General features: G+C 48.6%; 1 protein-coding gene across 1 annotated transcript in view; it reads left to right on the top strand.

The window, feature by feature from the left end:
- LOC135379032 (caspase-3-like) overlaps window positions 1-26,982 on the top strand; it is a 179,280-nt gene that overhangs the window by 140,840 nt on the left and 11,458 nt on the right. The window contains exons 8-9 of the mRNA XM_064612279.1: window positions 12,912-13,038; window positions 16,502-16,719. Of these exons, the coding sequence (XP_064468349.1) occupies window positions 12,912-13,038; window positions 16,502-16,719 (345 nt within the window). The remainder of the gene's footprint in view (window positions 1-12,911; window positions 13,039-16,501; window positions 16,720-26,982) is intronic.

Here is a 26,982-nt window from a genome sequence, read left to right as displayed (position 1 = left end):
TTTCGACGAACATATCACTGGACTGCTGCACACGGAGCGAATGATAGGAGACAAGAACTGCTGTAACTTAACTGTGACTTAGTAGAAACTGAATGTGCATGTATATATTGTCGGGGATTAAGAGGGAGCAACTCAGCGGGACAATCGAGAGGTTTATTCTGACCAGCAAGAAGAAGCAGGCACGCGCGATCATTCAGATGCGAGCACGATCAGGGCATCGTCTTCATTCTGACGTGAGGTTCTGACATGATACTTGGTACTGACTTCTTATACGACACTCGAGCTCTAGTCGATTGCGCCACCGGCACCATCACCTGGGACGAGCTACCCAGCGAACCACTCTTCCCCGATGACAGGAAAGAGACCGTTCGATTATGTGCACGGGAGGACACCCTGCTGCCTCCAAACGCTTTGTCCCCAATTCGGCTTCGTGCCAGTACACCATGCCCCGTCACACACACCGTCGAACATACTATAAACACGGGAGACTCCGCCCCGATTCACTGCCGTCCATACAGAGTCTCGTCGTCGGAACGCAACATAATCCAGACGCATGTCTCTGATATGCTAACGTGACGTAGTGCAACCATCGTCGAGCCCTTGGTCCTCGCCAGTTGTCCTAGTGAAGAAAAAAGACGGCACCTGGCGATTCTGTATCGATTTCCGCAAACTGAACAAAATTACGAAGAAAGACGTGTACCCCTTCCACGTATCGATGACCTTCTGGACTGTTTGAACGGGTCCGAGTCCTTTAGAGTCCTTCTTTAGATCTACGGAGTGGCTACTGGCAGATCCCAGTTGCGCGACCTGACCGTGAAAAGACAGCATTTATCACCCCGGACGGTCTATTTCAGTTCACGGTAATGCCGTTCGGACTGTGCGCCTGCAACTTTCGAAAGAATGATGGATACCATCCTCCAGGGCCTCAAGTGGCACACGTGTCTTTGCTACCTAGACGATGTTGTTATCTTCTCTTCCACATTTCGGGATCATGTGGACCGGTTGCTTGAGGTCCTCTCCCGATTCCGCTGTGCGGGCCTCCAGCTAAACTCGAAGAAGTGCCTCTTTAGTAGTCGCCGCATCACCGTTTTGGGACATGTCGTCGACCGCCACGGTATACATCCAGACCCCAAGAAAGTCGAAGCCGTCCAGAAGTTTCCATGTCCCACGTCACTTAAACAGTTGCACGCCTTCCTTGGATTATGCTCATACTTCCGCCGTTCCATACCTCACTTCGCTGACATCGCCGAACCGCTGTACAGCCTGCTCAAGAAAGACGCCCGATATCATTGGACGGAGGCTGCAGACCACTCGTTACTCGTCCTCAAGCAACATCTTACGACGGACTGGGGTTTTTCGCTGAAGGTGCCTGGACTGAACTCCATACCGACGCTAGCGACACGGGATTGGGGGCTGTCCTCGTCCAAAAAGTTAACGGTGTGGAACGTGTCATCGCCTACGCCAGCCGTACTCTCTCTCGACCACAGCGTAACTATTCGACCACCGAGAAAGAATGCTTGGCCGTTGTTTGGGCAATCTCCAAATTTCGTCCCTATATCTACGGAAGACCTTTTAGTGTCGTGACAGATCACCATTCCCTATGTTGGCTCTCCAATCTGAAAGATCCCGGAGGCCGCCTTGGCCGCTGGATGCTCAAGCTGCAAGAATACGACATTACTATTTCCTACAAGTCTGGCCGACAACACTCCGACGCGGACGCTCTTTCTCGCCTACATCCAGATACCCATGACGATTCCGTCACCTCCGCTCTGTACACGACTTGCCCTCTCTCCACTGTGGTCCTTGACATTGAACAGCGTCGCGATCCTCTTCTCCTCCCTCTCATACAAGTGCTAGAGGACACAGATCGACCGGCACCACGACGCCTCCAGCGAAAAGCCAAGCTGTACACCTTGCACGACTCCATTCTCTATCGCAAGAACTATCGCCCCGACGGCAACCGTTGGCTGCTTGTTGTGCCGGCATCTCTGCAAACTGACATCATCCGCACGTGCCATGATGACCCAACTGCTGGACACCTCGGGTTTCTCAAGACATATTCTCGACTCGCCGATCGCTTTTTCTGGCGCGGCATGTAACGCTCCGTCTGGAAACACGTTCGCTCTTGCGCACCCTGCCAACGGCGCAAGCACCCTACTGGACTCCCTCCCGCGCACCTCCAACCACTTGCCCGTCTCAACCGTTTGGCCGGCTCGGCATTGACTTTCTGGGACCCTTCCCGCCTTCTATTCGTGGAAACCGGTGGATATTGGTTGCTGTAGATCATTTGACACGATACGTCGAGACCAAAGCCGTCCCTGTAGACACTGCGGACAAGGTCTCCCACTTTTTCCTCCACCGCATAGTCCGTCGACACGGTGCGCCTCGTACCCTTCTCAGTGACCGCGGTACCCCTTTCTTGTCCGCTGTCGTTCGTTCCCTCCTTGACGCCTGCAACACGGTCCATGCCCTCACGACGTCCTACCACCCACAAACGAATGGTTTAACTGAGCGCTTCAACCACACACTCGCCGATATGGTCTCGATGTACGTCTCCTGCGACCACGCCAACTGGGACATGGTGTTACCATACGTCACTTATGCCTACAACACCGCACGACAGCGCACTATCGGCTATAGCCCCTACTATCTTCTCTACTCCAGGCAACCTACAACTCTGTTAGATACCCTGCTGCCTTCTCTTCCCGAGGCCGTTCCGCCTGTCCTGGTGGACGACGCCGTCGCTAACGCTGAAGAAGCTCGTCAGTTGGCTCGCCTACGCACATTCGCTTCGCAAGACGAAGACCGTTCCCGGTATGACGCCCGCCACCGCGCTGTGGAATACAGCGTCGGAGATGAAGTTCTCCTGTGGACACCAACTCGTCTTCCTGCCCGTTCCACGAAACTCTTGAAGGGCTACGTTGGCCCGTATCGCGTGACTACGCAGCTCTCCCCTCTCAACTATGAGGTCACACCCCTTGTACCGCCGCATGACCGCCGCTCACGTGGAACAGAAGTTGTTCACGTATTGCGTATGAAGCCTTTCGTCCGGCCGGCCGAACCCCCAGCCCAGCCTTCCGAAGGAGGGGGGGGGGGGGGTAATGTCGTGAAGATAATGAAGACGATGCCCTGATCGTGCTCGCATCTGAATGATCGCGCGTGCCTGCTTCTTCTTGCTGGTCAGAATAAACCTCTCGATTGTCCCGCTGAGTTGCTCCCTCTTAATCCCCGACAATATGAGCGAGGGTACGTGATGGAATGACAATATGCAAGTGTGTGCTTGCTATGTACACGATATAAAAAGTACATTTTACTGCCAGCAGTAGCATTTGAACTGCGAACTGCCAGCAGCATTTTAAGCCAGCTGTAGGACTCCAACCCACATCTTCTGGATTACCAGTCCTTTCTATGTTGTTCGAGCCTCAGAACTTCAGTTCTTTCATATCGTGATAGTTCATGTTTATTTATCATATGGCCCACTAGTTTGGCCGTCGTGGAGCGTTTCGACCTCGTTTTTAGTGCATCTACTGAATTCTACTGAATTTTCTGATGCCGACTTCGTCAATTTCTGTCTAAGTGACCTGGCAACACTGCGAGAGGCAGTGGCAGCTGTAACAGGAGACAGCGTTGCAGTAAGTCGGTCTTGTCTCGGATTGCTGTGGCAGATATCATGAATGTCATCTGCAATATACTTGGCCCTCTTTGTTTTTACAAATGTTGCATTATGCTTTCTAAGACAATCCAATGACAACACTCATGGTGAAAAAAATTTCGATATCCTGGAAGAATGTTCGACGTTAAGAGGACGCACAATGCGTACGGGGAGGAACCGGACGATGAAAAGCCAAACGGACTGCACATGGTGTTTGTCCTGGTGATAGCAGGTACCCAGGGAGCACATTGTGGGCTAGTAGACGTTTGAATTAAGTCTAAAAAAAGAGATAAGGAATGTTTATAGAATGTCTAGGCACTAGACCAAATGTCAATTATCCGTCCACTAGACGTCAAATAACACGTCTAGCGTTACGCCACCTATCCATCTAGCCTTAGACATCAAGGTATATGCTCCTAGCCGAGATTTAGACATTCTTTTGACCTGATGTCTGGAACAGGGTCAGACACTTAACCGTGTATTATACATGAAGTCTACAGCTAGACCAATTTTTTCCCTTCATTCAGGCGACAGGCCTAGGATTATACATTTCCTGTACCTTACTTTAGCCAACCTTAGACTACGTTAGACCATGACTAGCATTGCTACCATCCTGGCATGCATTCATGCAGAAATGTGATAGTATTGATAGCAAACAAGGATCTGAGCATCAACATTTATTCACAGCAAACCACACACAAAGTATATGGTACAAAACTCAGTCAAAAACTGGATTGACTTTGCTGCCAAACAGGTGTCTTGTGTTTTGACTGATGAGTGTTGAATTGGCAGCAGGGTGTTGGAAGGCCACCTCATTCCTTTTTTTCCGATGAGCGATTGTTGGTGCTGGAGCGCTGCCTCCAGTGACTCACTGTGGATAGAAAATAGAACAAAACACGCCAGGAAGCATCATGTAGCCTGCTAGTTCTAACTAGTTTATTTACTGGCTATGCACACTCTTTCACGGAATGCTTGTCTACGCCCACATAAGAGCAAAAATGGTATCAACACTGATCTGGTAGACCCATAAATAAAAGATGCTGCACGTACAAAAATCACAGAACCGTTAGAGTCACACAACACGAATTGCAGCAACAGCTGAAAATCTGTGCGTGACTACCTCATGTGGACGATGCCGGGACCCCAGGGAAACGAGACTCTAATAGCTGTCGCTGTGAAAATAAGCTGTATATGGGGTAATTAATTTTATCCTTTAGAGAACTTTTAGTTGAAAAAAAGAAAAAAAAAAGCAGCATGGATGCCGCTTTTGCAACTGAGTTATACGGCTAGGTGGACTTTCTCTCGAAAGAAATACACAACTACACGGTGACTAATTCCCTATGATTTATGAACCAATTTTTTAATTATGGATCTCAGGAATAAGAGTCTCGTCTCGTTCCATTTCACGTTTAACAAAGCCCGAAAGATACAAGAGCTAAAATACCCATCCCTAAAACCGCTTTGACCGAGAAGATAGGAAGCCCAGCGCTGATTTCTGCGGGCCACACGATTTGGAGTAGGTGCCGATCAGCTAGCCAGATAAACAGCTCTCCAGTCCACATTAGCGTCTGTCGTCGTAGATGATGTGCGCCATTTTGATTTTGGCTCGTTTGCATACCGAATTCAGCTCATACAACACGGGCTGATTATTTTCAAGGGACAGAATAGCTTTCAACGAGGATTGTTTCCAGTTCTACTATCTTGCTTTTGTTCAAAATTCCCTAATTAAAGAGTTAACTATATTCTATGATGACAAACCGCATACTGCTGGTCGCGTCTCTTCCTACAGTTTGTCATTATCAGTGATGGAAGTGCCTCGAAGCCCTCTGTCACAACCATTCGCCCAGGAAAAACTAGCGTTTCAGCGGAGTTTCACGATCCACCATCACAGGGCTCCGGGTCTGTACAGTTACTAATTTAAAATGTGGAATGACCGCTCCCCAAGTTAATTTCATTTTCGCTGTGTCTTGGAAATTTTTCAATTCAACATAGAGGAGTGAGATTGGTGACTCACAAGCCTGACCTGCTTCTGAGGAACCTGTGCATAGTGGGGGCGAACTTCGTGTCCACATACGCAATGTGTTTCTTTGCCTAAGGGCTGAGCAATTCTCAAGGGTAGCAAGTTACAGTGGCAGTCGTAAATTAGTTTAAGCAATACCTATACAGAGACGGCAAGCTACCCTGGGAATCGAAAATCAGTCTAAGCGTGGAAATCACCTCGTGCCTCTCAGTTCGGATAGCGATGAACATATAAGCAAAATGCAAGCGAGGTGGTGTACATTGGCAACATGTCCCTGAACCGGAGAAAACAAACTGAAGAGCGCAGTCGTTAATACATCAATGCGACAGGCGTTTTCTCGTGACGGGTGCGTCCTCGATTGGTCCAGCATGCGACTGCGAAGCACTCCATGATTGGCGCAGCACTTCCGTCATTGCATTATGTAAAAACAACATCTGCGCTGCTCTCACGACTTCGATACAAAAATTATGTACAGGGTAACGATAAACATTGTGTATACTATATTATAAAAGGCATTACAAAGCAAGAGCTCTATCACCACGTCAAATTATAAGCTCTATTCACATGACGTCATCCGGAAGAGACCGCCACTGTCGGCCACCATATAGTAGGTCCCATCCAAGCCGTTACCCATATTATACTCACCGTACATCTGGTGTGTGAAACTTGTTCTTTTGTGATTTGTAGCATATCCAAGCGATTTCCACGTTTTCGACGCTAATAGTCACGTAAAAAGTATATGGCAGCAAACGAATGCAAGGGCGTAACATTGCTGGACCTTTAGTATGGCGCTGAGGTGACGTCAGTGAATAAACCTTATAGTAAATCTTGCAACATTGCCAGATAGCTGTTTGGGTGACGTATGGCGGAATGACATGGTCACACTGTTCTCCATACAATACCATGAATGTTTCAAAACGACTAAGCACAGAAATGCTCGTTCTGTACCTTTTGAAGAATATTTTGTCTGCTGCTCGTGCATGTTGTGCGGTTCTCTAGCAAGCTTCTGGCATCCCTGTGTTCTACATCACACTTGCCTACTGACTTTCACAGCAGCATCTGCAAAAAAGTTCGATTTCGTTAACCACACGACAAGCGTGTGATTGGAAAACAGTTCGAGCCCTCTACCTACTGTATTTACAGTACTTTGTTGACAAAAAATTTGAAGAGGCTCCCACTTAGAGTAAGATTAGGAAGCACGCAGAACATCAGGAACATTGGAGAACAACATAGTTACACATCAGCGAGAACTGCTTCCCCTTACCTCACAGGGAACTGCAGAGGGCTACAGTCGAGCGTATGTGCAAAGAGATGTTTCTTAGGGTAGGTTACCACTATTTTCATATCCACCGATGCCCAAGATAGCCCAAGCACCTATAAAAAGAAAAACACAGTTGCTCTGAAACCATGATATGCAAAAAAAAAATTATCTCTGGTAGACGAGAGGTTGTCTATGTCTACAGCAACATATACAGATGGCGCGTCCAGAAACGCCAACTCCTCGTTGACATCCGCCATACCATCCGCCATACCATCCGCTCGCGTAGTACACATGCGACGTGTTTCACATGTAACCTCATCAACAGCTGTAGAACTCTATGCCATTGTTTTCTTTCTGTAGGACATCGTTGATTTTACCTCCGGGAATGGGCTGTCTTCACCGACTCCAAATCTGCACTGGAAGCTATTGAAAATGCTGGCATACGAGGCTCATCTCCCCTACTATCCTGTATCCCTACTCTCGGATGTGTGAATGACTTACCAAATATGTACGCAGCACGCTGGTTCTCCAGTGGGTTCCAGTCCATTGTGGTGCCGAGTGGAATGAGCTGGCGGACAGCGCACCGAGGCAGGTCTCTGTCGTATCGGAAGCGGACCAGCATTGCACCAGCAGCGGTTTCATCGCAGCAGCGAGGAAACCGCCGCTCTATCCTGCGATGCCTCGTGATAACCATGGCTTCCCTCTAGTTGACAACCGCCATTCTTCCCCCTCCCGCTCTATGCCGAGCAGAGTTGATCCAACGCTCGCTTTCCGTATGCCACAAAACACCCTTCGTCAAGATGCAGCATTAATCCATCGAATGCGACTCGATGTTGCTTTTACAGCTCAGTGGTATTATCGCTTGAGACAAGTTGACTCTCCCAGTTATTGTCACTGCGGTGCTCTAGAGGATCTGGAGCACATTGTTTTTCGTTGCCCGCAATACAAACATTTTTCCAACCGCACTCTCCGGGTCTCCTAGACTCTCTTGGTCTCTTGGAGTTCGCTAGACTCTCGCCTCTTCTCCTTATCAGAATCGCTTCTATTGCTTGGTCCCTGGACAAAATTCAGCCCACGAACGCTATGCGCTCAAAGCTCTTTTTAACCTACCTGGCCAAAATCGGGCTTCGATCATTATTGTGAAGGGGCTCGTTATTTCATTCCGCACATCACCAATGGGGTATAGTATCGCTCCTGGTGATGAATCTCATCATTAATTATCTTACAGTAAAGTTGTTGATACTATTTTGTAACCTTCATATGTAATAGTCAAAAGAAATGTGTCATTGCATTCATGGTTACTTCAAGGTCCTTTAAGTGGAAACAGAGGTTCTCTTGGATACCGAGGACGTGAATCGCTGCTTTGATAGCGGGATTGTATTTGGGGTTATGCGTCCACAAGTGATTTTGGAAACGAGAGCAGCGAGAAAATATCTGTGACCTCCGAACAACACTGTAAAACTGTAGCATTCTCGAGACTAGGAAACTACAAAATCGACACAGATTTTAGCAATTCTTTCTTTTCTGCAGTGACTGAGTATGGTTTGAAAGCATAGAAATGTGGTGTTGCATCCTCTCTCTCTTACAGAGCATGCCATAAGATGTTTTCTTCCTTTCGGCATTTTCATCTTCCAATGCTCCTCGGTACCGGATGTTTTATGTTGCGTGCGTCACAAATGCTCATTTTGATGTAGAAGTGGAAGACATGTGTAGGACAAGGATGATTCCCCGACCTGTACAAAGGGAGCGTTTGATGCGAACAGAAAACTTAAATGCTCAGTGTAGGAAAACGAAACAGAACACGCTCGCAGATGGTGCACGTGATCCCCAGCCCTCTTCTTCTTCAGTTCCTTATACTCCCCATCGGCGAAATGAGGATGGTGGGATCGATGCACGTAATGCCCAAAATGGTGACGTGGTGTAGACGATATTACAGCTACTGCTTATGCAGAAATTGGAGTATAGAGTGTTCGTAAATGCTGGACGGGCCATCGAATGATTGTTCCGCTTGAAAGTGCCACCTTGGATGCTCCAGTAGCGCTGTCGTGTCCTGGGGGTTCATCGGAAATCCACGAGCGAGAGGTGGCCTGCCAAGAGATGCTTGAAAACCGGATGAGGGTTGCAGCATCACACCACCTACTGCTAGATTGTTTGTGCTGCCTGTGTGCTGCAAACGATAAAATGAACGAAACATCACAATGTGGTCACGCTGCCACTTCGTTTCTGGGTCCCCCTCATCCTACCGAGTCGTTTCTTCCGTGTAGCCACTTTAACCTCGACTGTCTCAATGGCTAGGCTCTGCTGAGAGGCGGACGCGGAGTAAATGACGGCCTTACCGTCTTGTGTCATAGCCGTGGTTCGTTATCCCTATAGGTCTACGTTGTCATGCTCGCTCGTTGATCGTCTGCGATGACGTTTAAAATACATGTCAGAGTACCTTCTTTGTGGTCTGAGTCTTACTTGCTGGTCTGTGATGTTGTCATGCTCTTCCTACTCATACGCCCTGCGAAGTTCAACATGAAGGGTGTTACAGGGTAGAGACCTCTATAGGGCGACGGTAGAACCCTTGGTTAAGAGATCTCAGTATGGGTCCTCGACGCTGCGGCAGGAGACGTCTGAAGTCGGGAAGGTCTTACGTTTCCTAGGGTGGTGGACCTCTGTGGGACATCGAGCGACGTGGTCTGGAGACCAACCGATGTAAACGACAGCGGCCTGCATCATACGGATGTCCTGGAACGGCTTCTACATCGGGCACAGTCACGTTGGCCGCATCGCGACCTTTCTCTCCAAGAACGACGTCAAGCTTGACCACTTCCCTATCGCCTAAGCTGCGCTTTAGTATTTGCGGGTTGTTGCGAGTGATGCTCGTCTGAACGAAGACATCCTCATAGGTATCGTTCCGGCTAATGAATCCATAGCCGTTCTTCAAGTTGCACCATTTTACAGTCCCGAGCACACGCTCGGCGAGCACTGGGTTCTTGATCGAATCACCCATGGTATATGCCTTCGGTGTTTCACGTTGGCCCTTTTCTGGATCTGTACCGAGGAGCCAGCGGTTACTGGGAGGACGGATGCAGTATCATGAAGAGTAGAGACGTTGACTGCAATGAAATGTGACTGTGGCATAGTGTCGTTGAATGGCCTGTTTGCGGCGGGGCTCTCACTTTCGATGTCACCAGAACCGACGTTCTCGATTGAGTCGATGGAGAAAGTACTCGAGGTCTGCACGTTCTTGCAACAAAAAGACGTGAGATGCTGGCCCTTGCAGTGTGTACAAGATAACCGTGCCGCAGACCTGCATTCCTTGGCCATACGTTGTCGTTTGCCGCACTTAAAACAACACACGGACTGCCGCAACTTCGAAAGCTTTTCTGCGGAGGAGAGTGGGGCCTTGCATTCTTGAATGGAATGCTGTGTGGATCCACAAAGTACGCACTTGAGAATTTGAGGATCCATGCGGGTCGCCAAGGCAGAGGCGGAAGGAAGTCGGGATGAAGGTTCAGGAGAAGAATCGTATTGTGATACAGTTTCCTTCTTGCGGCGTATCATTCGTTCCCGGTATTCAATCTCCTTCCGTAGGAAAGCCAGGTGTGACATGAGATCAGTCGAACCAGTCGAACTCTGCTGGGGCAACGGGTCTTGGGCGAAAACTGGTGGGGGTGACGGTGCTGATGAGCTGACCTCATTACGACGTTCCTGACAGTGACATTCAAGCTCGAGGTCGGGCGGGAGCTTTTTCCGTAATGCTGTGAGGACTATAATATAGTAGGCACTGTCAGGAACCTGTAGACGTTTTAGATTACTCATCCTTACGGTTAAGCTTTCATACAACTTGCGCTGGCTTTACCACATCATGAGAGGAATGAATGGTGGGTAATTATAGAAGGTGATCCATGTGTTCAGAGGATACACCCTTTGTTGCCAAACTGTTGCCGTAGGATGATGATTGCGGTTTGATAGTTGTCAACCGTAAGGGTCAACCCTTTGATGGCGAGTTCCGCTTTGCTCTTGCTGAGAGATCGGACATATTGGAACTTCGGGCAGTGACGGAAAGTGTTCGGTTGTTACGTATCACCGATTCAAAGTGGTCCCAGAATGATTGCCAACAAGATAACTCTCCCACAAAGGGCTCAGTTTGAAGTTCGGGAAGCTTTGCAATGTTCACGTGCGGAGCTGACGATCGGGTTCTGGAATGTCTTGTATCGTCATTAGGCTTGGAGGATAGGGCAGGCGTAGACCGATAACGGTTCGCACTTAGCTTAGCCTGAGTGGTGATTTCCATATACTGGTCACAGCTCTGTGCTTCGCGGTCGATCTCCTCATCCTCTCCTGTACCTGCAATTTCATGGCCCATCTCTGTCAGGATTGTCGCTTTAGCCGTAAAGCAAAGAAAGCTTCGGTTCGATGTCTTCTCTCGTTGGATTTCGCCCGTTTTGTATTCTCTTGATATCATCGGTCAGTGTGGTAGTCCGAGAGCAAGCAGCGGCGCGTTGTCTCTTCAGGCGTCACATGTTTCTGGAAAAATCCTTTCGTCATGAACCAATGGATGAGTCTCTTCCCAGGTTTCGGTTGTCATGTAGCATGCATATGAATTGCTTCTAAAACTTGCGAATGTGATGCTTAGAGAGTGGTTTGAAACTGGTTTGATTAAAGTGAATAGTTAAGATACAACTCCTAAAATCTCACATACACTGTAAAAATACATTTCGTCGTAGCATAATGCGACCATATTCACACTTATGCATGGCAATTAGGCGAATTCGGATACTGAAAAAAAAAAAAAAAAATTCAGGCGAATACATACTAACCTCATCATTACCGTACGCAGCGCATGACCAAGGGTTATCTAACGAATTTACAGCTGTCTGCTGGCGGGGATTACTGGTACTAAAACCCATCCGAATCACTACAACCGAGTCCCACGCGTACTGTATTCCCTTCGAATGCAGCTGACAAGGTTGGACTTCCATACATTGCTGCTGCAGTGTATTTGCCCTCTTAATTCTTAATACATATGCCTGACATCGCATGGCATTAGGTGAAACAGCCTATGCGGCGGTTGTTGTTTGGCAGCGTTCAATAATACACACTAATTACAGAACATCACCACATTGCATGCTGAAGGTCGACTATTGCACAGGATGATACCGTTATCAATGTTGATATGTTGAAGACAGTAGGTTTTTTCGACACTTCTGTAGCTACGTTAAATATCGCGAAAAGGCGTACGCCTCGTGCTTTCCACCAGAAGTTACAAAGGCAGCGTTCTTTGCAGTGGCTCGACGTCAGCGTGTCTCGTGGCCATTTTTACAGCGCACCGTGACAGACACTTCTAGCGAACTCGAGTTGTACACCATCATCATTCAGTCTAATGTTCGGAAGATTGGAGGAAGAAATCTCGCAAATGCTCACTCTAACTCCAGGGCAAACCTCAGTGAAAGAGCGCTCGGGATGCGAAGGTCGTCCTAGTTCCGACATCCATATTCAGTTGAGGGGCTTATTAGATTAGTGAAGTCATAAATAATAACGCAGGCGCCGAGTGGTGTGTGCAGTTCCTGTTTTACGTGTTGTAATACCAACGTGGAAATTTCGTTTCATGCATATAATTGACGATGTGTTGCATAACAACGTGATACTTTCAGACGGCGCTCTGCACTGGTAGTGGCTGAGCCTTTGGCGTCACGCATTGCATGTGCCCATGCGACATTTCTGTATGTGCATACGGTTCCTCCGTTTGATGCTTGGTGCGGTAGTGGCCCAATTAACTCCAGTGTTTAAAGCTTGATTTTACAGAAACTACGATCTTTTAGCGCATTCATTTTTACATGTGGAATCGTTTTTGCATTCCTTATCGACTTTCTACTCGGGGACCATTTAGTATACCCCGAAATGTGAAAAACATTGGAAACTGACGACTGTATCGAAGGTTGAGTTCTGTGCTTTCTTTTCAGTAATGTGGAATTCCGCTTTCTTTCCAGGCTTGCCGCGGTGATGACGTGGACATTGGGGTCCGACAAGACGGTCCAGCTCATACTGACGCGTGGAGCTTCACAAAAACGCTTCCCAGCTATGCTGATTTATTTGTCTTCTACGCCACAAGCCCCGGTATTGTAACTATATTTATTTCAAGTATGGAAAAATTATACGATGTCAATCAGCTGCTCAGCTATTATTCAGAATCAGCTATAAAAGAGACTAATGTTATTCTGCTGGGAAACTGAGAGTGATCATGTGTTTCTTACACCTCGCAGCGAGACTCCAGCTTTTGTAGAACGCCTCTCAGGGCACCGCCTCATGAGCAACAGTTCTCAGCTTTATGGAACTACAGGTGTCGTAGACACCCGTTCCTTCCTCTATATCATAACACCGCACATGTTAAACTAAGAGGGGCGTGGAAGCGACCTCAATTTCCTGTTTTATTTTTTTTTCGCTAGCGACGTCTTCTGCAACGAATACAATGAGCTCCTGGGAAAGAACGATGAGCGCAGGTGGCCTACAGAGGGCGCGCAAGGCTCTGTTCCGCGCACCTCTAAGAAACTCTCTCCACATGCAAAGAGCGCATCGGTGAACGAGAAGACCACTGATCTCTATGTATAAAGGCTGGATTGCGCATAGGAGAGAGGCGCGTGGGAGAGAGGTGCGGCAACCGGCCGCCATGTGGAGGGCCCACTGGCGCCGGCTGCTCCCATAAAAAACAATGGGAAGAAATTTGATTTGGAGTATGTATTGCGCTTTAAACGCTCCGCATTGCTGATTAGCACGCGTCTTTCTTAGGAATCAGTGTTCTGATGTATTCAACGTGCTTCAGCCGTGTTCCTGTAGTTTTTAATGGTAATTGCCTTCTTTTCCTTCTCCGCTGCCTGTATTCCGAATAGGGGGCCGTAAGTGTTGTGCACAGGGAGCATACGCATGAAGAAAATTCGGTGAATGTCAACCTGTAAAATTCATTATCTTTGCTCAGAAAGATTTCACACTGCTTGTTATGGTGAGGTACTTCCGTTTTTATATATATATATATTTTTTCGTTTCTGTTCGGTTTTCGTGTGGTGTTTCGCGGTGCTCGTTCGTTATTGTGTGGTTTGGTGTTGTATGGTTCTCGTTTGACTTTTTCCGTTATCGTATTATGTTCTACGAGTGTCTCTGTGTGTATTACAGAACACACAACCTCGATCCTTATTCTGAACGGGATCATTATTTTATTCACCACATCACCATCAGCAATGGGGTGGAGTATGGACCCTGGCGATGAAACTCCCCATTCCTCGTCTTAAAATAACGTTATTGTCACGAGTGTTTTGCAGTTGTTCAGCTGTCAGCGTATTCAATTACAGAAATTCGAAGCGCTGCGCACGAAGAGCGTGAACATGCATGACTTTTCACACACGCTGCAGGAGCGACTGCACATACGAGGTTAACACAGCAGTTTATTTAGTTCCACCGTACCTCACAGATTAGAAGAACAGTGGAACAAATTGGCATATTGGCGTAGGTTCTGCATCCGGTTCGTCGGCACAGCTCAGCGACTGTGAGGGGAACCTGCAAGCACAAGCGCTTTATTTATAGAAAATACATGGTCTTGAGATTTGTAGGAGCAGTCACACATACTTTTTAGTACGCAATGGCACCAGCGAAGTAGCAATGCAAACAAGTCCGAGTTGTCAGATGCATGGGATACGAATAAACAGATTTTTCCTCAAAATAAAGAGCTTACATGTGAAAAATTATCCCTCTTTCTCTGTCCGTGTGAAGTGTACTCAAAGCTGCAACAAACTGGCATGACATCCCCTTTAGTTTAAAGTAAATCTTAAAAAATACGGGCAGCCTCGCTTGAAATAAATGTAGACGACAGAGTGCGTTGGGCCCACCAATATGGAGGCCGGTGACCACGCTGTGGAGCACCCTATGCGCGATCCAGCCTATACTATAGAGATCAGTGGAGAAGACACCGTGACGTATCACGGGCGACGTATCCGGCTCGTGACCAGAGAATGTATAAGCGGCGCGCAGGGATGGGCAGTATTTAAATACATTGTAATTAAAATGCTATTTAAAATATAGATACATGTATTTATATTTTGTATTTCAATAGAGTCTCAAAAACATGTATTTATAACTATGGTTAAATACCAATTTTCGAGTAGTTATTGTTGTAAATACTCCTAAATATAGAATATACTGACTCATATCCTAAAATTTCCTACATTTGACGTTTCGGGAAGACGGGCGAGTTTGGGGCGCAGTTATACTGTGTTTGCGCCAGCATCCGCATGCGACAACCATTTTAGATGGCGGGTTTTTCACTGTTGTTGCAGACAACGGTCACGACTATCCGATTACCTTGTTGTACGAAGCACCTTCGTCAAATTTAATACGAGCCATCAGCACATGTGGAGATGCTATTCTCCTTTGCGAATGCGATTGTACGGCTGAACAAAAGATGCTTAAAATATGGAGGCTTCGGGGAACTTCTAGTATTAAAATCGCAATGATAATCTAACAAATAAATGTTCTTGTTGCTTGCAGTTTTGTTGGTATGATAATCATTATTTCTGTAATTCCAGATGCCATCTTCCTCACATATTTTATAGTAGTACTTACGGTATTTAAATACTGATATTAACAAGTATTTATGGGGAGCATTTAAATACCCTTTCAAGGAAGTATTTTGTATTTATATTAAGCGCTCAAAAAAATGTATTCCCAAGCCGCACAATGTACTGAAAGTCGAGTGCAATAGGGGTGGCCGGTATGCGTTTTATGAATGTTCTTTAGTTTCACAAGTCTGTTCAAGGCCTTCCACCTACCCGTCCACCCCTATTGCACTCGACTTTCAGTACATTGTGCTGCTTGGGTTTATGCCCAGCCCTGGCGGCGCGTGAGCTGAGAAGAAAAAAACAACAACAAGAACAACAACAAAAAAAGGCACTGAGCAGTTTCGAGGTCTCGCGGGGCTCGTGTCTCTCGCCCGCGACTGCTTCCTCCGGCAATGTTTTGTAAATTTTATTGCGCAATGACAATACACCGCACAGCGAAAATATTTTTCGTGGTGACTCCTGGTAGGCAGCTCGACAGATGGGGGCAGGGTTTCGAGCCATGTCAAGTGCCACTTTCATGCTCTTTTAACTCCCCACTAAGCTGCCCACACACATACATGCATACCCACGCGAATAAAATGTAAAGGAAATATACCCATATATTTAGGATTACGTCGAGCTTTAACTTCTTCCCCTATCAAGCATTCATCGTTTTGCGTCCTGCCACGAAAAGATGCCACGAAAAGATGAACGCACTGACACTACCGTTTATTAGCGTGCAAGCACTCATGGAGTGGATTGCATTACCACAAGTACCACATATGCTATTTAGGTTGCAGTAAAGGGATACCTTGAAAAGAAGACCAATCCCGTTGTCGTGGGGAGGATCGCTCGACTTGTTTCTAAGGAACATACTAACTTCTACCCACACAAAGGTGTCGCTTTCGTACTCCTTTCACACTACGCCGATCGTAAAAATGTTGCTCTCCCTACGGAATGATTTGATGTTCGACATGTTGTCTGCTATGTTGCAGGTCTGCACGCGTGGAGAGACGAAAATCACGGATTATCCTTCATTCAGACGCTCTGTGAAGTCCTGGAGAAAAATTTCCACCGCATGGATTTCCTGACCATGATGACACGTGTCACGGTTCAGGTGGGAAAGAAAGAGATTCCCACACCGTACGAAACGGCCAAACAGATGCCGAGCCTATATTCTACGCTGAGGAAGAATTTACGTTTTGCGGGCCAGGTAAGGGATGACGTAACGTAATTTCAAATATATTTCAATGTATGGACTCGTTCTTCTTCGGCTCCTCTTCGCTCCTCAAGGCATTTTAAAATGAGTAGATTAGTTGAAAGGCTAACTGGCATGCATAATCTCTTGACAGTGTGACCGTTAATTTTATTTCCAGGAATATTTCGTCGCTCCAGACACTGTGTAGACATCTGATATCGATTTACCAGCGGCGCGGAAATATTTCGAACAGTTTCAGCAACAACGTAATTTCCATCCGTTTTCCGTTGAACAGTAGCTTCTGTAACAGTAGAATTGTACCTTCGCGATGGAATGTTGTGTTGTGCGCTAATGTAGCTTGTAAAAGGTACCTATCGAGAACTCTGGGGAGTAACTTTGAAACAGGCGGCAGGTTCGATATCTTCTAGCGCATTCTAGACTGTAGAAGAGCCTTCAATGTTGAAAAAGACTTTTGCTCGTGAAAAATCAGTGAGTAAATGTAATTGAATAAAACTACCGTATGTCGAAGGACGACGAACGAGGACGGATTAGTGGCAGCTGTCATGCCGGTGAGTACTATGTCTGCAGCTGTAGAGCAGCAATGAATAATGAAATTCCTTGGGAATGAGAACTTCACACCAGCTGTGATTTTGCGAAGATCTCAGGCAGATTATGGGAACAAAACGTGTGAAGCGAGAGGACTGTACGAATGGTGCAGACATTTTGGTGAAGGACGGGATACGGTGACGAATGAATGACATGGACAACTTCATCCGACTGCGGGTGAGCGAGTGCGGGTGATCACCGCAGGTGTTGTGCAAGCCAACCCCATGAACTGTCCAGTTATAGTTCTGGACACTGCAGCTCAGCGTACCCAGCCCTAATGTTAGTTTTGGGAGTGTGGAGACAATCATTCACGTGTAGTTACTGATGTGTGAAGTCCATGCCAGGTGGACTCCCTATCACCTCACTTCTTACCAGAAGGTAGCGTGCATGGCAGCCTCTGCGCAGCTGCTGAATCGACTTCAGTGCCGGGGACAATTTTTTCTATGAATCATTAGATGAAAGCTGGATGATAAGATAGAAAGGAGGAAAGATAGAAAGCTGGATGAATCACTTCACCACATAGACAAGAAGAATGAGCATAAAATGGGGACATCAGGCTCGCCTCCGCAAAAGAAAAGCAAGATGCAGTGGTGTGCTGGGAAGTCAATTCGAACTGCATTCTGCAACATGCGGGGTAGAATTCATGTGCACTTCGTGCAGCAAGGGTTCGCGATTAATGCCCAGTACTACTCCCTATTGGTAAAGGGTGCTGTGCGAAGCGCGATTCGCAAGAATACACTCTAAACCCAGTGCGTCTGATCAATTGGCACATTTTTTAAGAAATGTGCCACATGACTTCAAGGGGCACGCGGTGCCTACGAAAGCTGCAGGTGCCATGTGCCGCCTGGAGCAACTGGTACGACATCCCTGCTGACGCCAGGAGCCACAGTGTACCGGACGTATCGAAGGGTTACTTGTACCCACTATTCTGACCTCATCAGAATGATTAAGAAAACTGACTCGTCAGATAGATAAACCTCGTGGAGAGGTGAAAAAACGTTCCTGTATTTCACCTTGAGTTACATGTTCAGACAGACGAGAGCGAGAGCTCAACAGTTGGTCTACATAAGACACAAGGGAGAGAAGAAATGTCACGTGGTACAGAGATCCAAAGCGTTGTACACAAACGGAAAGAAAAGAAAACGGAGCGAACCACAAACACACCGAAGCCACCCACCTCGTCCAGCCAGACCGCTGTAACGCAACCGAGTTAAACCCGACACTTGTTGTGGTTATGGCCTGTGGAGTCAGACAGGGGTTCTTCGAATTGTATCAACACCGGGGATCCCGCTTCGAGATGGGTGGCATGTTATGGTTCCCTCCAATCTGCCCCTCCGTGTATACTTCGACTGATATCATTTGGTTTGAGTACAAGAAATTCACACGCTAAGAATACAGAGCAAAGAAACGAAACCCGTGCCTTGTAAGTGGCAGCACACTCCCCCGGCTGGTGTCCCGTAGGATACCAGATACTATCATGCACTATCATGCACACAAACGAGTTCAGTCACTTTGATCCGGCGAAGGTTTTCAAAGGTTTTCTTCTTGCCGTCTTTAACTGTCTGGAGTTGCACCTTGCGCACCTTACCGTCATTCCCTCGCCGCACAGCGGTGATTCGTCCCATTGGCCACTCGTTGCGTCTAGCGCCCACGTCTTTCAGCAGCACAAGATCGCCAACTTGAAGGTTAGGTCGATCGGTTTTCCACTTGCGACGGCGTTGAAGGGTGGGCAGGAACTGTGTTCTCCAGCGATGCCAGAAGCTGTTGGCAAGAGCTTGAACTTGTTTCCACTGCTTCACATGAAGACTTTTAAAATCTCCTGGAGGTGCTGTTGACGACGTAGGTTTCTGCGTCAGGATCATTGCAGGGGAGAGCACTGAGGGACATTCGGGATCCGAGGAGACTGGAACCAATGGTCTTCCGTTTATAATGGCGGTCACTTCTGCTAGGAATGTGGTCAAGACCTCATGGGAGAAGCGAGGAGAGCCGTCGTTCAGAAGCATTGAATCCAGGATCCGGCGAGCCATGCCTATCATGCGTTCCCACACGCCACCCATGTGGGAGGAATGAGGTGTATTGAAAATCCAGGTGCAGCCTTGCTCGCTCAAGAAGCGTTGAACTTTACGAAGTTCGAAGCCAACAGCCGACATTTTGAGCTCAGAGCAGGCACCAACGAAGTTCGTGCCCCTGTCTGAACGGAGCTGTTTCACTGGGCCTCTGAGCGCAAGGAATCTTCGCAGGGCGTTAATGAAGCTTGACGTATCCATTGACTCAATGACCTCTATGTGCACTGCACGAATGGCCATGCACGTGAATAAGACTGCCCACCTTTTGTTGTGGGCGAGACCGCCCCTTGTGCGACGTGAGGCGACCATCCAAGGGCCGAAAACGTCCAGTCCCACGTAGGTGAACGGAGGGTCCGCGCTTAGCCTATCTTCAGGCAAGTCGGCCATCTTCTGATGCTCCAATTTTCTTCGAAGTTTGCGGCATGTGATACAATGATGAATCATGGCGCCGATGCATCTTTTTCCGCCGATAATCCAAAACCCGGCAGCTCTAATAGCTCCTTCGGTGAAGTGTCGCCCTTGATGTTTAACTTTTCCATGATAGTGCCGTATCAGCAATAAGCCTACATGATGGCGACCCGGAACGATGACTGGATGCTTTTCCGCTTCGTCGAGGTCGGAGTTCCATAGGCGTCCACGAACTCTCAACAGGCCCTGATTGTCGACGAACGGGTCGAGCTCACACAAAGGGTTGCTGGGCGAAATGCGACTTTGTTGAGCTGCGTCCGCACGGGGACATGTGACGGCTTCTGGAAATTCTTCGTGTTGGACGCAACGAAGGATTACTTTCTTCGCCTCGTTCAGCTCATCCGCGCTTCGAGGTTTGCTGCAGTAATGCCATCCGTGACAATCAGCCAAAGGGTTATGAAAGGAACGAGCGATATGCACCAGGCATGCCACGGCCCGCAGTAAGGATGTCCATGTCGAAAAGCGCTCGAAGCGATGAGCCCCCAGTTGTTGATTTCCTACGCGAGTTGCCGAGACAGACACTTGAGGACGGATTTCCTTGTCCTGATCTGGTTCAAAAAGCGGGAAGGCTGTGCCCTCCCTCTGCGCGTCCGTACATTCCCGAAGAAATTTCGGTCCTGTCAACCAAGTCGTGCCAGCCAAAGCATCTGCAGCCACAGGTCTAGTGGCGTGATCTGCAGGGTTCTGACCGGTAGGAACGTAATGCCATTGTTCGGGCTTCGTAGATCTTCGTATGCGATTCACACGGTTGCTGACATAGACGTAGAAACGCCTCGATTGATTGAAGATGTATCCGAGCACAACTTTGCTGTCCGTGTAGAATTTAATGTCATCGATGTGAGCATCGATCTCGCTGACGACTAACTCGGCGATATCGACGGCGAGCACTGCGGCACATAACTCAAGTCTTGGAATGGTCTGCTCGGGGCGTGGTGCTAGCTTTGCTTTTCCGAACACAAAACCGACGTGTTGCATTCCATCAGCATCTGTGACTCTGATGTACGCCACAGCGGCGATTGCCTTTTCGGAGGCATCGCAGAATACACAGATTTCCCGTCGACGGGCGTCGGAGAGAGAGATTGCAGTGTACTGGCGTGGTATCTTGAGCCGTTCAAGATGATGTAAGGAGTCTCGCCACGTTAGCCAGTTGTCATTCAGGTCGAGAGGGGCATCCCAATCCGACGTTTCTGAAGAAATATCTCTCAGCAACAGCCTACCTTGTACTGTCACTGGGGCTGTGAATCCTAGGGGGTCGTATAGGCTGTTCACAGTGGATAGTACGCCGCGTCGTGTATTCGGGGTGTCTTTTACGGGCACTTTGAAGGTGAACGTATCTGCCTTTACGTCCCAGTTTAGTCCAAGGCTCCGTTGCATCGGTACGTGACCTCCGTCGAAGTCCATGTCTTTAAGGCCCTTGGCGTAGTCATCGGATGGGAAGGCGCCCATGACCTCCACAGAGTTAGAGGCTATCTTGTGAAGCCGCAGGTTTGCTCCTTTCAGCATGTGTTGTGTCCTTTTGAGTAAATCAATAGCCTCCTCTTCGGTCGGTAAGGACCTGAGGCCGTCGTCGACGTAGAAGTCTCTCTCGATAAAGTGTCGAACGTCCGCACCAAAGTCCTGCTCTCCCTCCTGTGCGGTGCGCCTTAAGCCGTAGGTTGCAATAGCGGGAGAGCATGTGTTGCCAAACGCATGTACACACATCCTGTATTCAATGACATCCTTGCTGGTGTCGTTGTCTCGGAACCACAAGAAGTGCAGGTAGTCTCTGTCTTCTTCACGTACGAAGAAGGAATAAAACATTCGCTGGATGTCAGCCGTTACCGCCACAGCCTCTTTTCTAAAACGGAGAATCACACCGATCAGGCTATTTGTCATGTCCGGTCCCGAAAGGAGCAAGTCGTTGAGCGAAACACCTTGGTACTTGGTACTTGAATCGAAAACTACCCGGATTTGGCCCGGTTTCTGCGGGTGGTAAATACCGAAGCTGGGGAGGTACCAATATTCCTTGGCTTCCTTTCTTGGCGGTGCTGGCTCAGCGTGGCCGTTTTCGAGCATATCCTGCATGAAGGCAACGAAGTGCTTCTTCGTTTCCGCATTCCTTTCCAGAGTGCGACGTAACGAAGCGAACCGATAAAACGCCTGTTCTCGGTTGTCAGGGAGCTCACGTCGGGGCATACGAAAAGGCAAAGGGGCTACCCAGTTGTTTAACGTGTCCCTGTGGAACTCTCCGTCCATCAAGCTCAGGAATTCTTTGTCTTCTATCGACGGAGCAAGCTTCTCGTCATCTCTTGTGATCTGGAACAGGGGATCAGTTAGGTCGTTGCTTAGCGGCGGGGAAGACTGGACGACTTCTTTTGCAGAATGCTCAACGCAGGGCTTTTCTTTCACAATCATGTGGTTGATGCAGGGCGTGAAGTAGGAAGGACGACCGTTTTGCAACACGGTTGTGGCGAAGGTACAGACCTGTGGAGTGCGCAATCGTTCGATACAGACGTCCCCAACTATGACCCACCCGAGGTCCAGCTTCTGGGCGAAAGGAGCGTGGTTGGGACCGTTGCGCTGCTGACGCACTTTGTGCGCCTGAACGAGATCCCTTCCTAAGAGCAGTAGGATTTGTGCATTGGGGTCGAGTGGCGGAATGACATTTGCCAGTGCCTTGAGATGAGGATGTCTGCGAGCAGCGTCCGGTGTTGGAATCTCATTCCTGTCATTAGGAATCTGGTCGCACTCCGTCAACGTTGGTAGAGGCAGACGTATGCCACTGTCGATGCCCTCAACAACATAGCCGGTAGCTCGTCGTCCCAACGTCTCAACCACCCCGGCGCACGTCCTTAGCGTGTATGGATACTCGCACCCGTGAATGTTGAAGCATTCGAAGAATTCGGGTCTGGCCAATGACTTATTGCTTTGGTCGTCAATGATCGCATACATCCGAACTGCTTGTTCTGGCTGAGCTTCTGGGTACACTTTGACGAGACATATTTTTGAGCAGGATACTCTCGAAGTGGCATCTCCACACACTTCCGTGCAGCTTGATGTAACCTTTGCGGACGCTCGGCTGAAACCGTCTTCCTCAGCCAACGGGACTACCGCGGTGCGTCGAGCTTGCGAGGTAACGTTCTCTGGATGAAGTGCCGTAATGTGGTGGTCGCTATTGCACTCAGTGCAATGTATCGTTGAGTCGCAGCTCTTCGCGTTGTGCGTCATCGCAACAGCATTTGAAGCATGCGCCGAACTCTGACAGCAAGCGCTTTCGCTCGGCGAGAGTTTTCTGACGGAATGCCCTACACTTGCTGAGTATATGTGGCTTCCTGTGCAAGGGGCACATTCCTTCCGGGTTCTTTGGAGTTCTTTCCACTTGACTCGCTGAGCTGTCTTCTTGAGAGGTAATCGTGGTCCTGTGCACCGATACAGACGATTTCTTAGAGGATTGCGTTGTCGACGAGGATGTCTTGTCCTTCTTGCCTGTGTTATCGCTTGAGGGCCCGATTATGAAACTTGGATCATTCTTTGTCTTCGCCGTGGTTCGGACGAAGTCTGAGAAGACAGAGAATGGTGGGAAAGACACACGGTGTTCCCGCTTGTATTTCGATCCTAGAGCGATCCATTTTTCTTGCAAATGTAGAGGAAGTTTCGCTGCAATGGGGTTGACCCCACGTGACGTGTCCAGGTAGGAGAGCCCAGGCAAGTGTGGATCTGCCTTTGCTGACTCGAGTTCTTGGAGTAAATCTCCCAGCTCCCTCAGTTTCTCTCGGTCACTACCTTGTCTCCTCGGAAACGTTTCAAGCCTGTCTATTAGCGCGTTTTCGATTGCCTCCGGGCTACCGTAGGCCTCTTCTAATCGTTCACAGATCGCCTGAAGTCCCATATCCGGGTTTCCGATGTGTACAGCTCTTAGCCTTCTAGCGTACACGGACGATTCGGTTCCCAGCCACTTCACCAGGAGATCCATCTCTTCTGTGGCCGATATTCCAATGTCTTTAGTAGCGTTACGAAATGCCGATTTCCACGACCTATAGTCTTCCGGACGGTCGCTGAACTTCGAGAGACCCGTAGTAACCAGCTCCCGGCGAAGTAAGTACCTGGCGACGTCACCCATAATGGGTAGGGGATTCTGGAGTGCAGTTGGTTCTGATTCTCCCCCCAGACCAACTGCACACCCCTCAGAAAGTCTCCCAGCGGAAGCGCGAGAGACATTGTCATAATGTGACGCGCCAGGTGCCGCGGCAGCCGTCTGTTCACCCCTTACACCGTGCCATCGATGACTGTCTCCAGGAAATGCGTGCGTGCTCTGGGGTACTCCGTGACGTAAAACGTACTCCCTAGTCCTTTCCGACGTGTCGACGAATTTGACTTCTGTAAGCCGTGGGTCGTATTGTTCAAGTGCCGCCTCAAGAACCTTGGCTTGCGCTTCCGCGACAGCAGCTTCTTTCTCTCTTTGAAGTACTTCTAGGTTGGCCTCTATACGAGCTTTCTCCAGTTTCATCGCAGTCTCCTGTTGACTGTAAGACGTGCGAGCGCGAGCTGCTTCGGCAACGGCTCTAGCTCTAGTCGCTGCGGAGCTTACTGATGAGTCCAAACTGGAATGGGTGGAACTTCGTGACGACAAGGATGAATGAACAGAACCATCGGAGCGCCGAGAGCCCGTCTCTCGCTGGCTGTCGAGCCGGTGTTCAATTTCGGTGATTATATCTCGCACAAGATCGTCCCGATCCTTATCGATTGCTTTTTGAACGTCTCGTTCCGTTAAGCTCTGCTTCACATTCGTCTTTGTTAGGAAGGAGGAGAACCTTTCAGCGTGAAGCTTGTACCGTTTGTAGGAGTTGCTCAGTCTCCCGACTTCTTGATACGACGCCTCTGGTATACAGATCTTCTCCAGCTCGAGCGCTGTTTCTTCCCAAGCTTTATCTAGTTTCGCATGATGCTCATCTCTTTCGAGCTCGTAGTTCTGCTGAGCCTTTTGCGAGAGGGCTACTCTACGTTTCGGCTTAGCGTCCTGTTCATCTACGGACTGCGCCGCAGCCGCTATGTCCGAGTTATCTCCCTCTTGGATTGCAAAGTGCTCACCTGTGTCCTTCCCGGCCATGGCGATGTAGGCTGTCGTTCACGTAGTTCCTCGAACGCCGTTCACGGAGTGGAAGGACAGGTGCCGGAGACGTCGAAGCTTCTCGATGTATCCTATATCTGCCGTTGTTGCTTGTAGGCGAGATACGGTGTATCCGACGCTGCTTCGAGACGGCGCACGGTCTTCCGGCGACAGTGTCAAGCGTAAAGTCTCATCCAAGGACGGTGTGGCTCGAGGCTGGTGCTGACGCATATGTCCGCATGGTAGACGTCCATCAGCAAGCGTATATCCAACAATCCTTGGAAGGCGTTTTTTCACTATTCTGACCTCATCAGAATGATTAAGAAAACTGACTCGTCAGATAGATAAACCTCGTGGAGAGGTGAAAAAACGTTCCTGTATTTCACCTTGAGTTACATGTTCAGACAGACGAGAGCGAGAGCTCAACAGTTGGTCTACATAAGACACAAGGGAGAGAAGAAATGTCACGTGGTACAGAGATCCAAAGCGTTGTACACAAACGGAAAGAAAAGAAAACGGAGCGAACCACAAACACACCGAAGCCACCCACCTCGTCCAGCCAGACCGCTGTAACGCAACCGAGTTAAACCCGACACTTGTTGTGGTTATGGCCTGTGGAGTCAGACAGGGGTTCTTCGAATTGTATCAACACCGGGGATCCCGCTTCGAGATGGGTGGCATGTTATGGTTCCCTCCAATCTGCCCCTCCGTGTATACTTCGACTGATATCATTTGGTTTGAGTACAAGAAATTCACACGCTAAGAATACAGAGCAAAGAAACGAAACCCGTGCCTTGTAAGTGGCAGCACACCCACTAATACGCGAAACACATTGCGCCTCTCGAGTTCCCTAACAGAAAAATTACCTCCACGTTTCGCAAAAAAAAAAAAAAAAAGAAGAAAGGAAGAAAATGCTCCAAGCACATCGAACATGAAACACCAAATTTTATTGACTTGCACATGCCTTTAAATTGCATCCAGTACATCATCGTTTGCCGAATGGAAAGCATACACGGTTCACTAATCCCAACACACACATATGGAGCACGCATTGGACGGACACACAACCCGTCCGATGATCCGATGCACCAGGCAGTCCTCCAAACGCCGAACACACAATCTTCGAAACTTCGAACAGGCTGGCACTGAAAGCTCAATGGAGATCCTTAGTGACGAACACGACGGTTCCTCAAACGAAATGGCCGAGGAAGAATTGTCCAACAAGTGGCAACAGACACCAATTCCGTGGGAGAGGCAGTTGCAATCTTGCACGCATATGTGTGACCGTTGAGACAGCAAACAACCTGTAGAGAAACCGAAGTGAATATCACGCTGGTACTGCTCCAACGTTAATGCTGGAATAGTACTCCATTTTGTAACTCACCTCCTCGCAATCGATACAGTCCCACGGTCGCCTATAATGAAAGAATACAATTAACCTCGCTTGTAATGTACATCGTCGCTTCACCGATGCAGCCGATCCTCTCCTCCCGCCATTTGCAATGCGTCCACCGTCTGCAACAGAATGTACTTCGATTGTTAAACACGAGTAAAACGCAGGCGGCGTACGATGCGTCACAGCTAGGTTGGCTTACCATAAGCAAACATTAGACCTGTGCTTAAAAAGCAAGGTGTCATCCTTCTCAAAACCGAGGTTGCAACGCAGAAAGCTGCAAGAAAACGGGAAGCGGGAAGGAACGTACTGCGGGAGAATACGTTGTGCCATGTCACTCCACACCTGCGGAGCGCGGAACAACGTAGTACGCTCCAACGAAGCATGGAGGAAGGAAACAGAGGAGCGGTCGTTTCGAGCAGATTTCCGTGGGACCCCTCTGGCGGTCGTTCCTGTCAAAACCGCCATTACTTCCTGTCCACCACGTGATCCTCTCTAAAGTTTCGGTTTGGCAGCGCTTTGTTGCTCTCGCTGCTTTTCGTGCTTTACGCTTTTCCAAAGTCATTTACTCTTAAAATGTGAGCACCACTGCGGAAACAACGTTTTGTCAACGTGTTCTAACCGCGGTTGCGGCTGTCGTTCAACAGAAAGCAGCTCTC

Source organism: Ornithodoros turicata, chromosome 1, assembly GCF_037126465.1.
Source record: "Ornithodoros turicata isolate Travis chromosome 1, ASM3712646v1, whole genome shotgun sequence".
Lineage (NCBI taxonomy): Eukaryota > Metazoa > Arthropoda > Arachnida > Ixodida > Argasidae > Ornithodoros > Ornithodoros turicata.
Note: the sequence above shows the minus strand (reverse complement) of the source record. Positions and strands in the feature narration are given on the sequence as shown.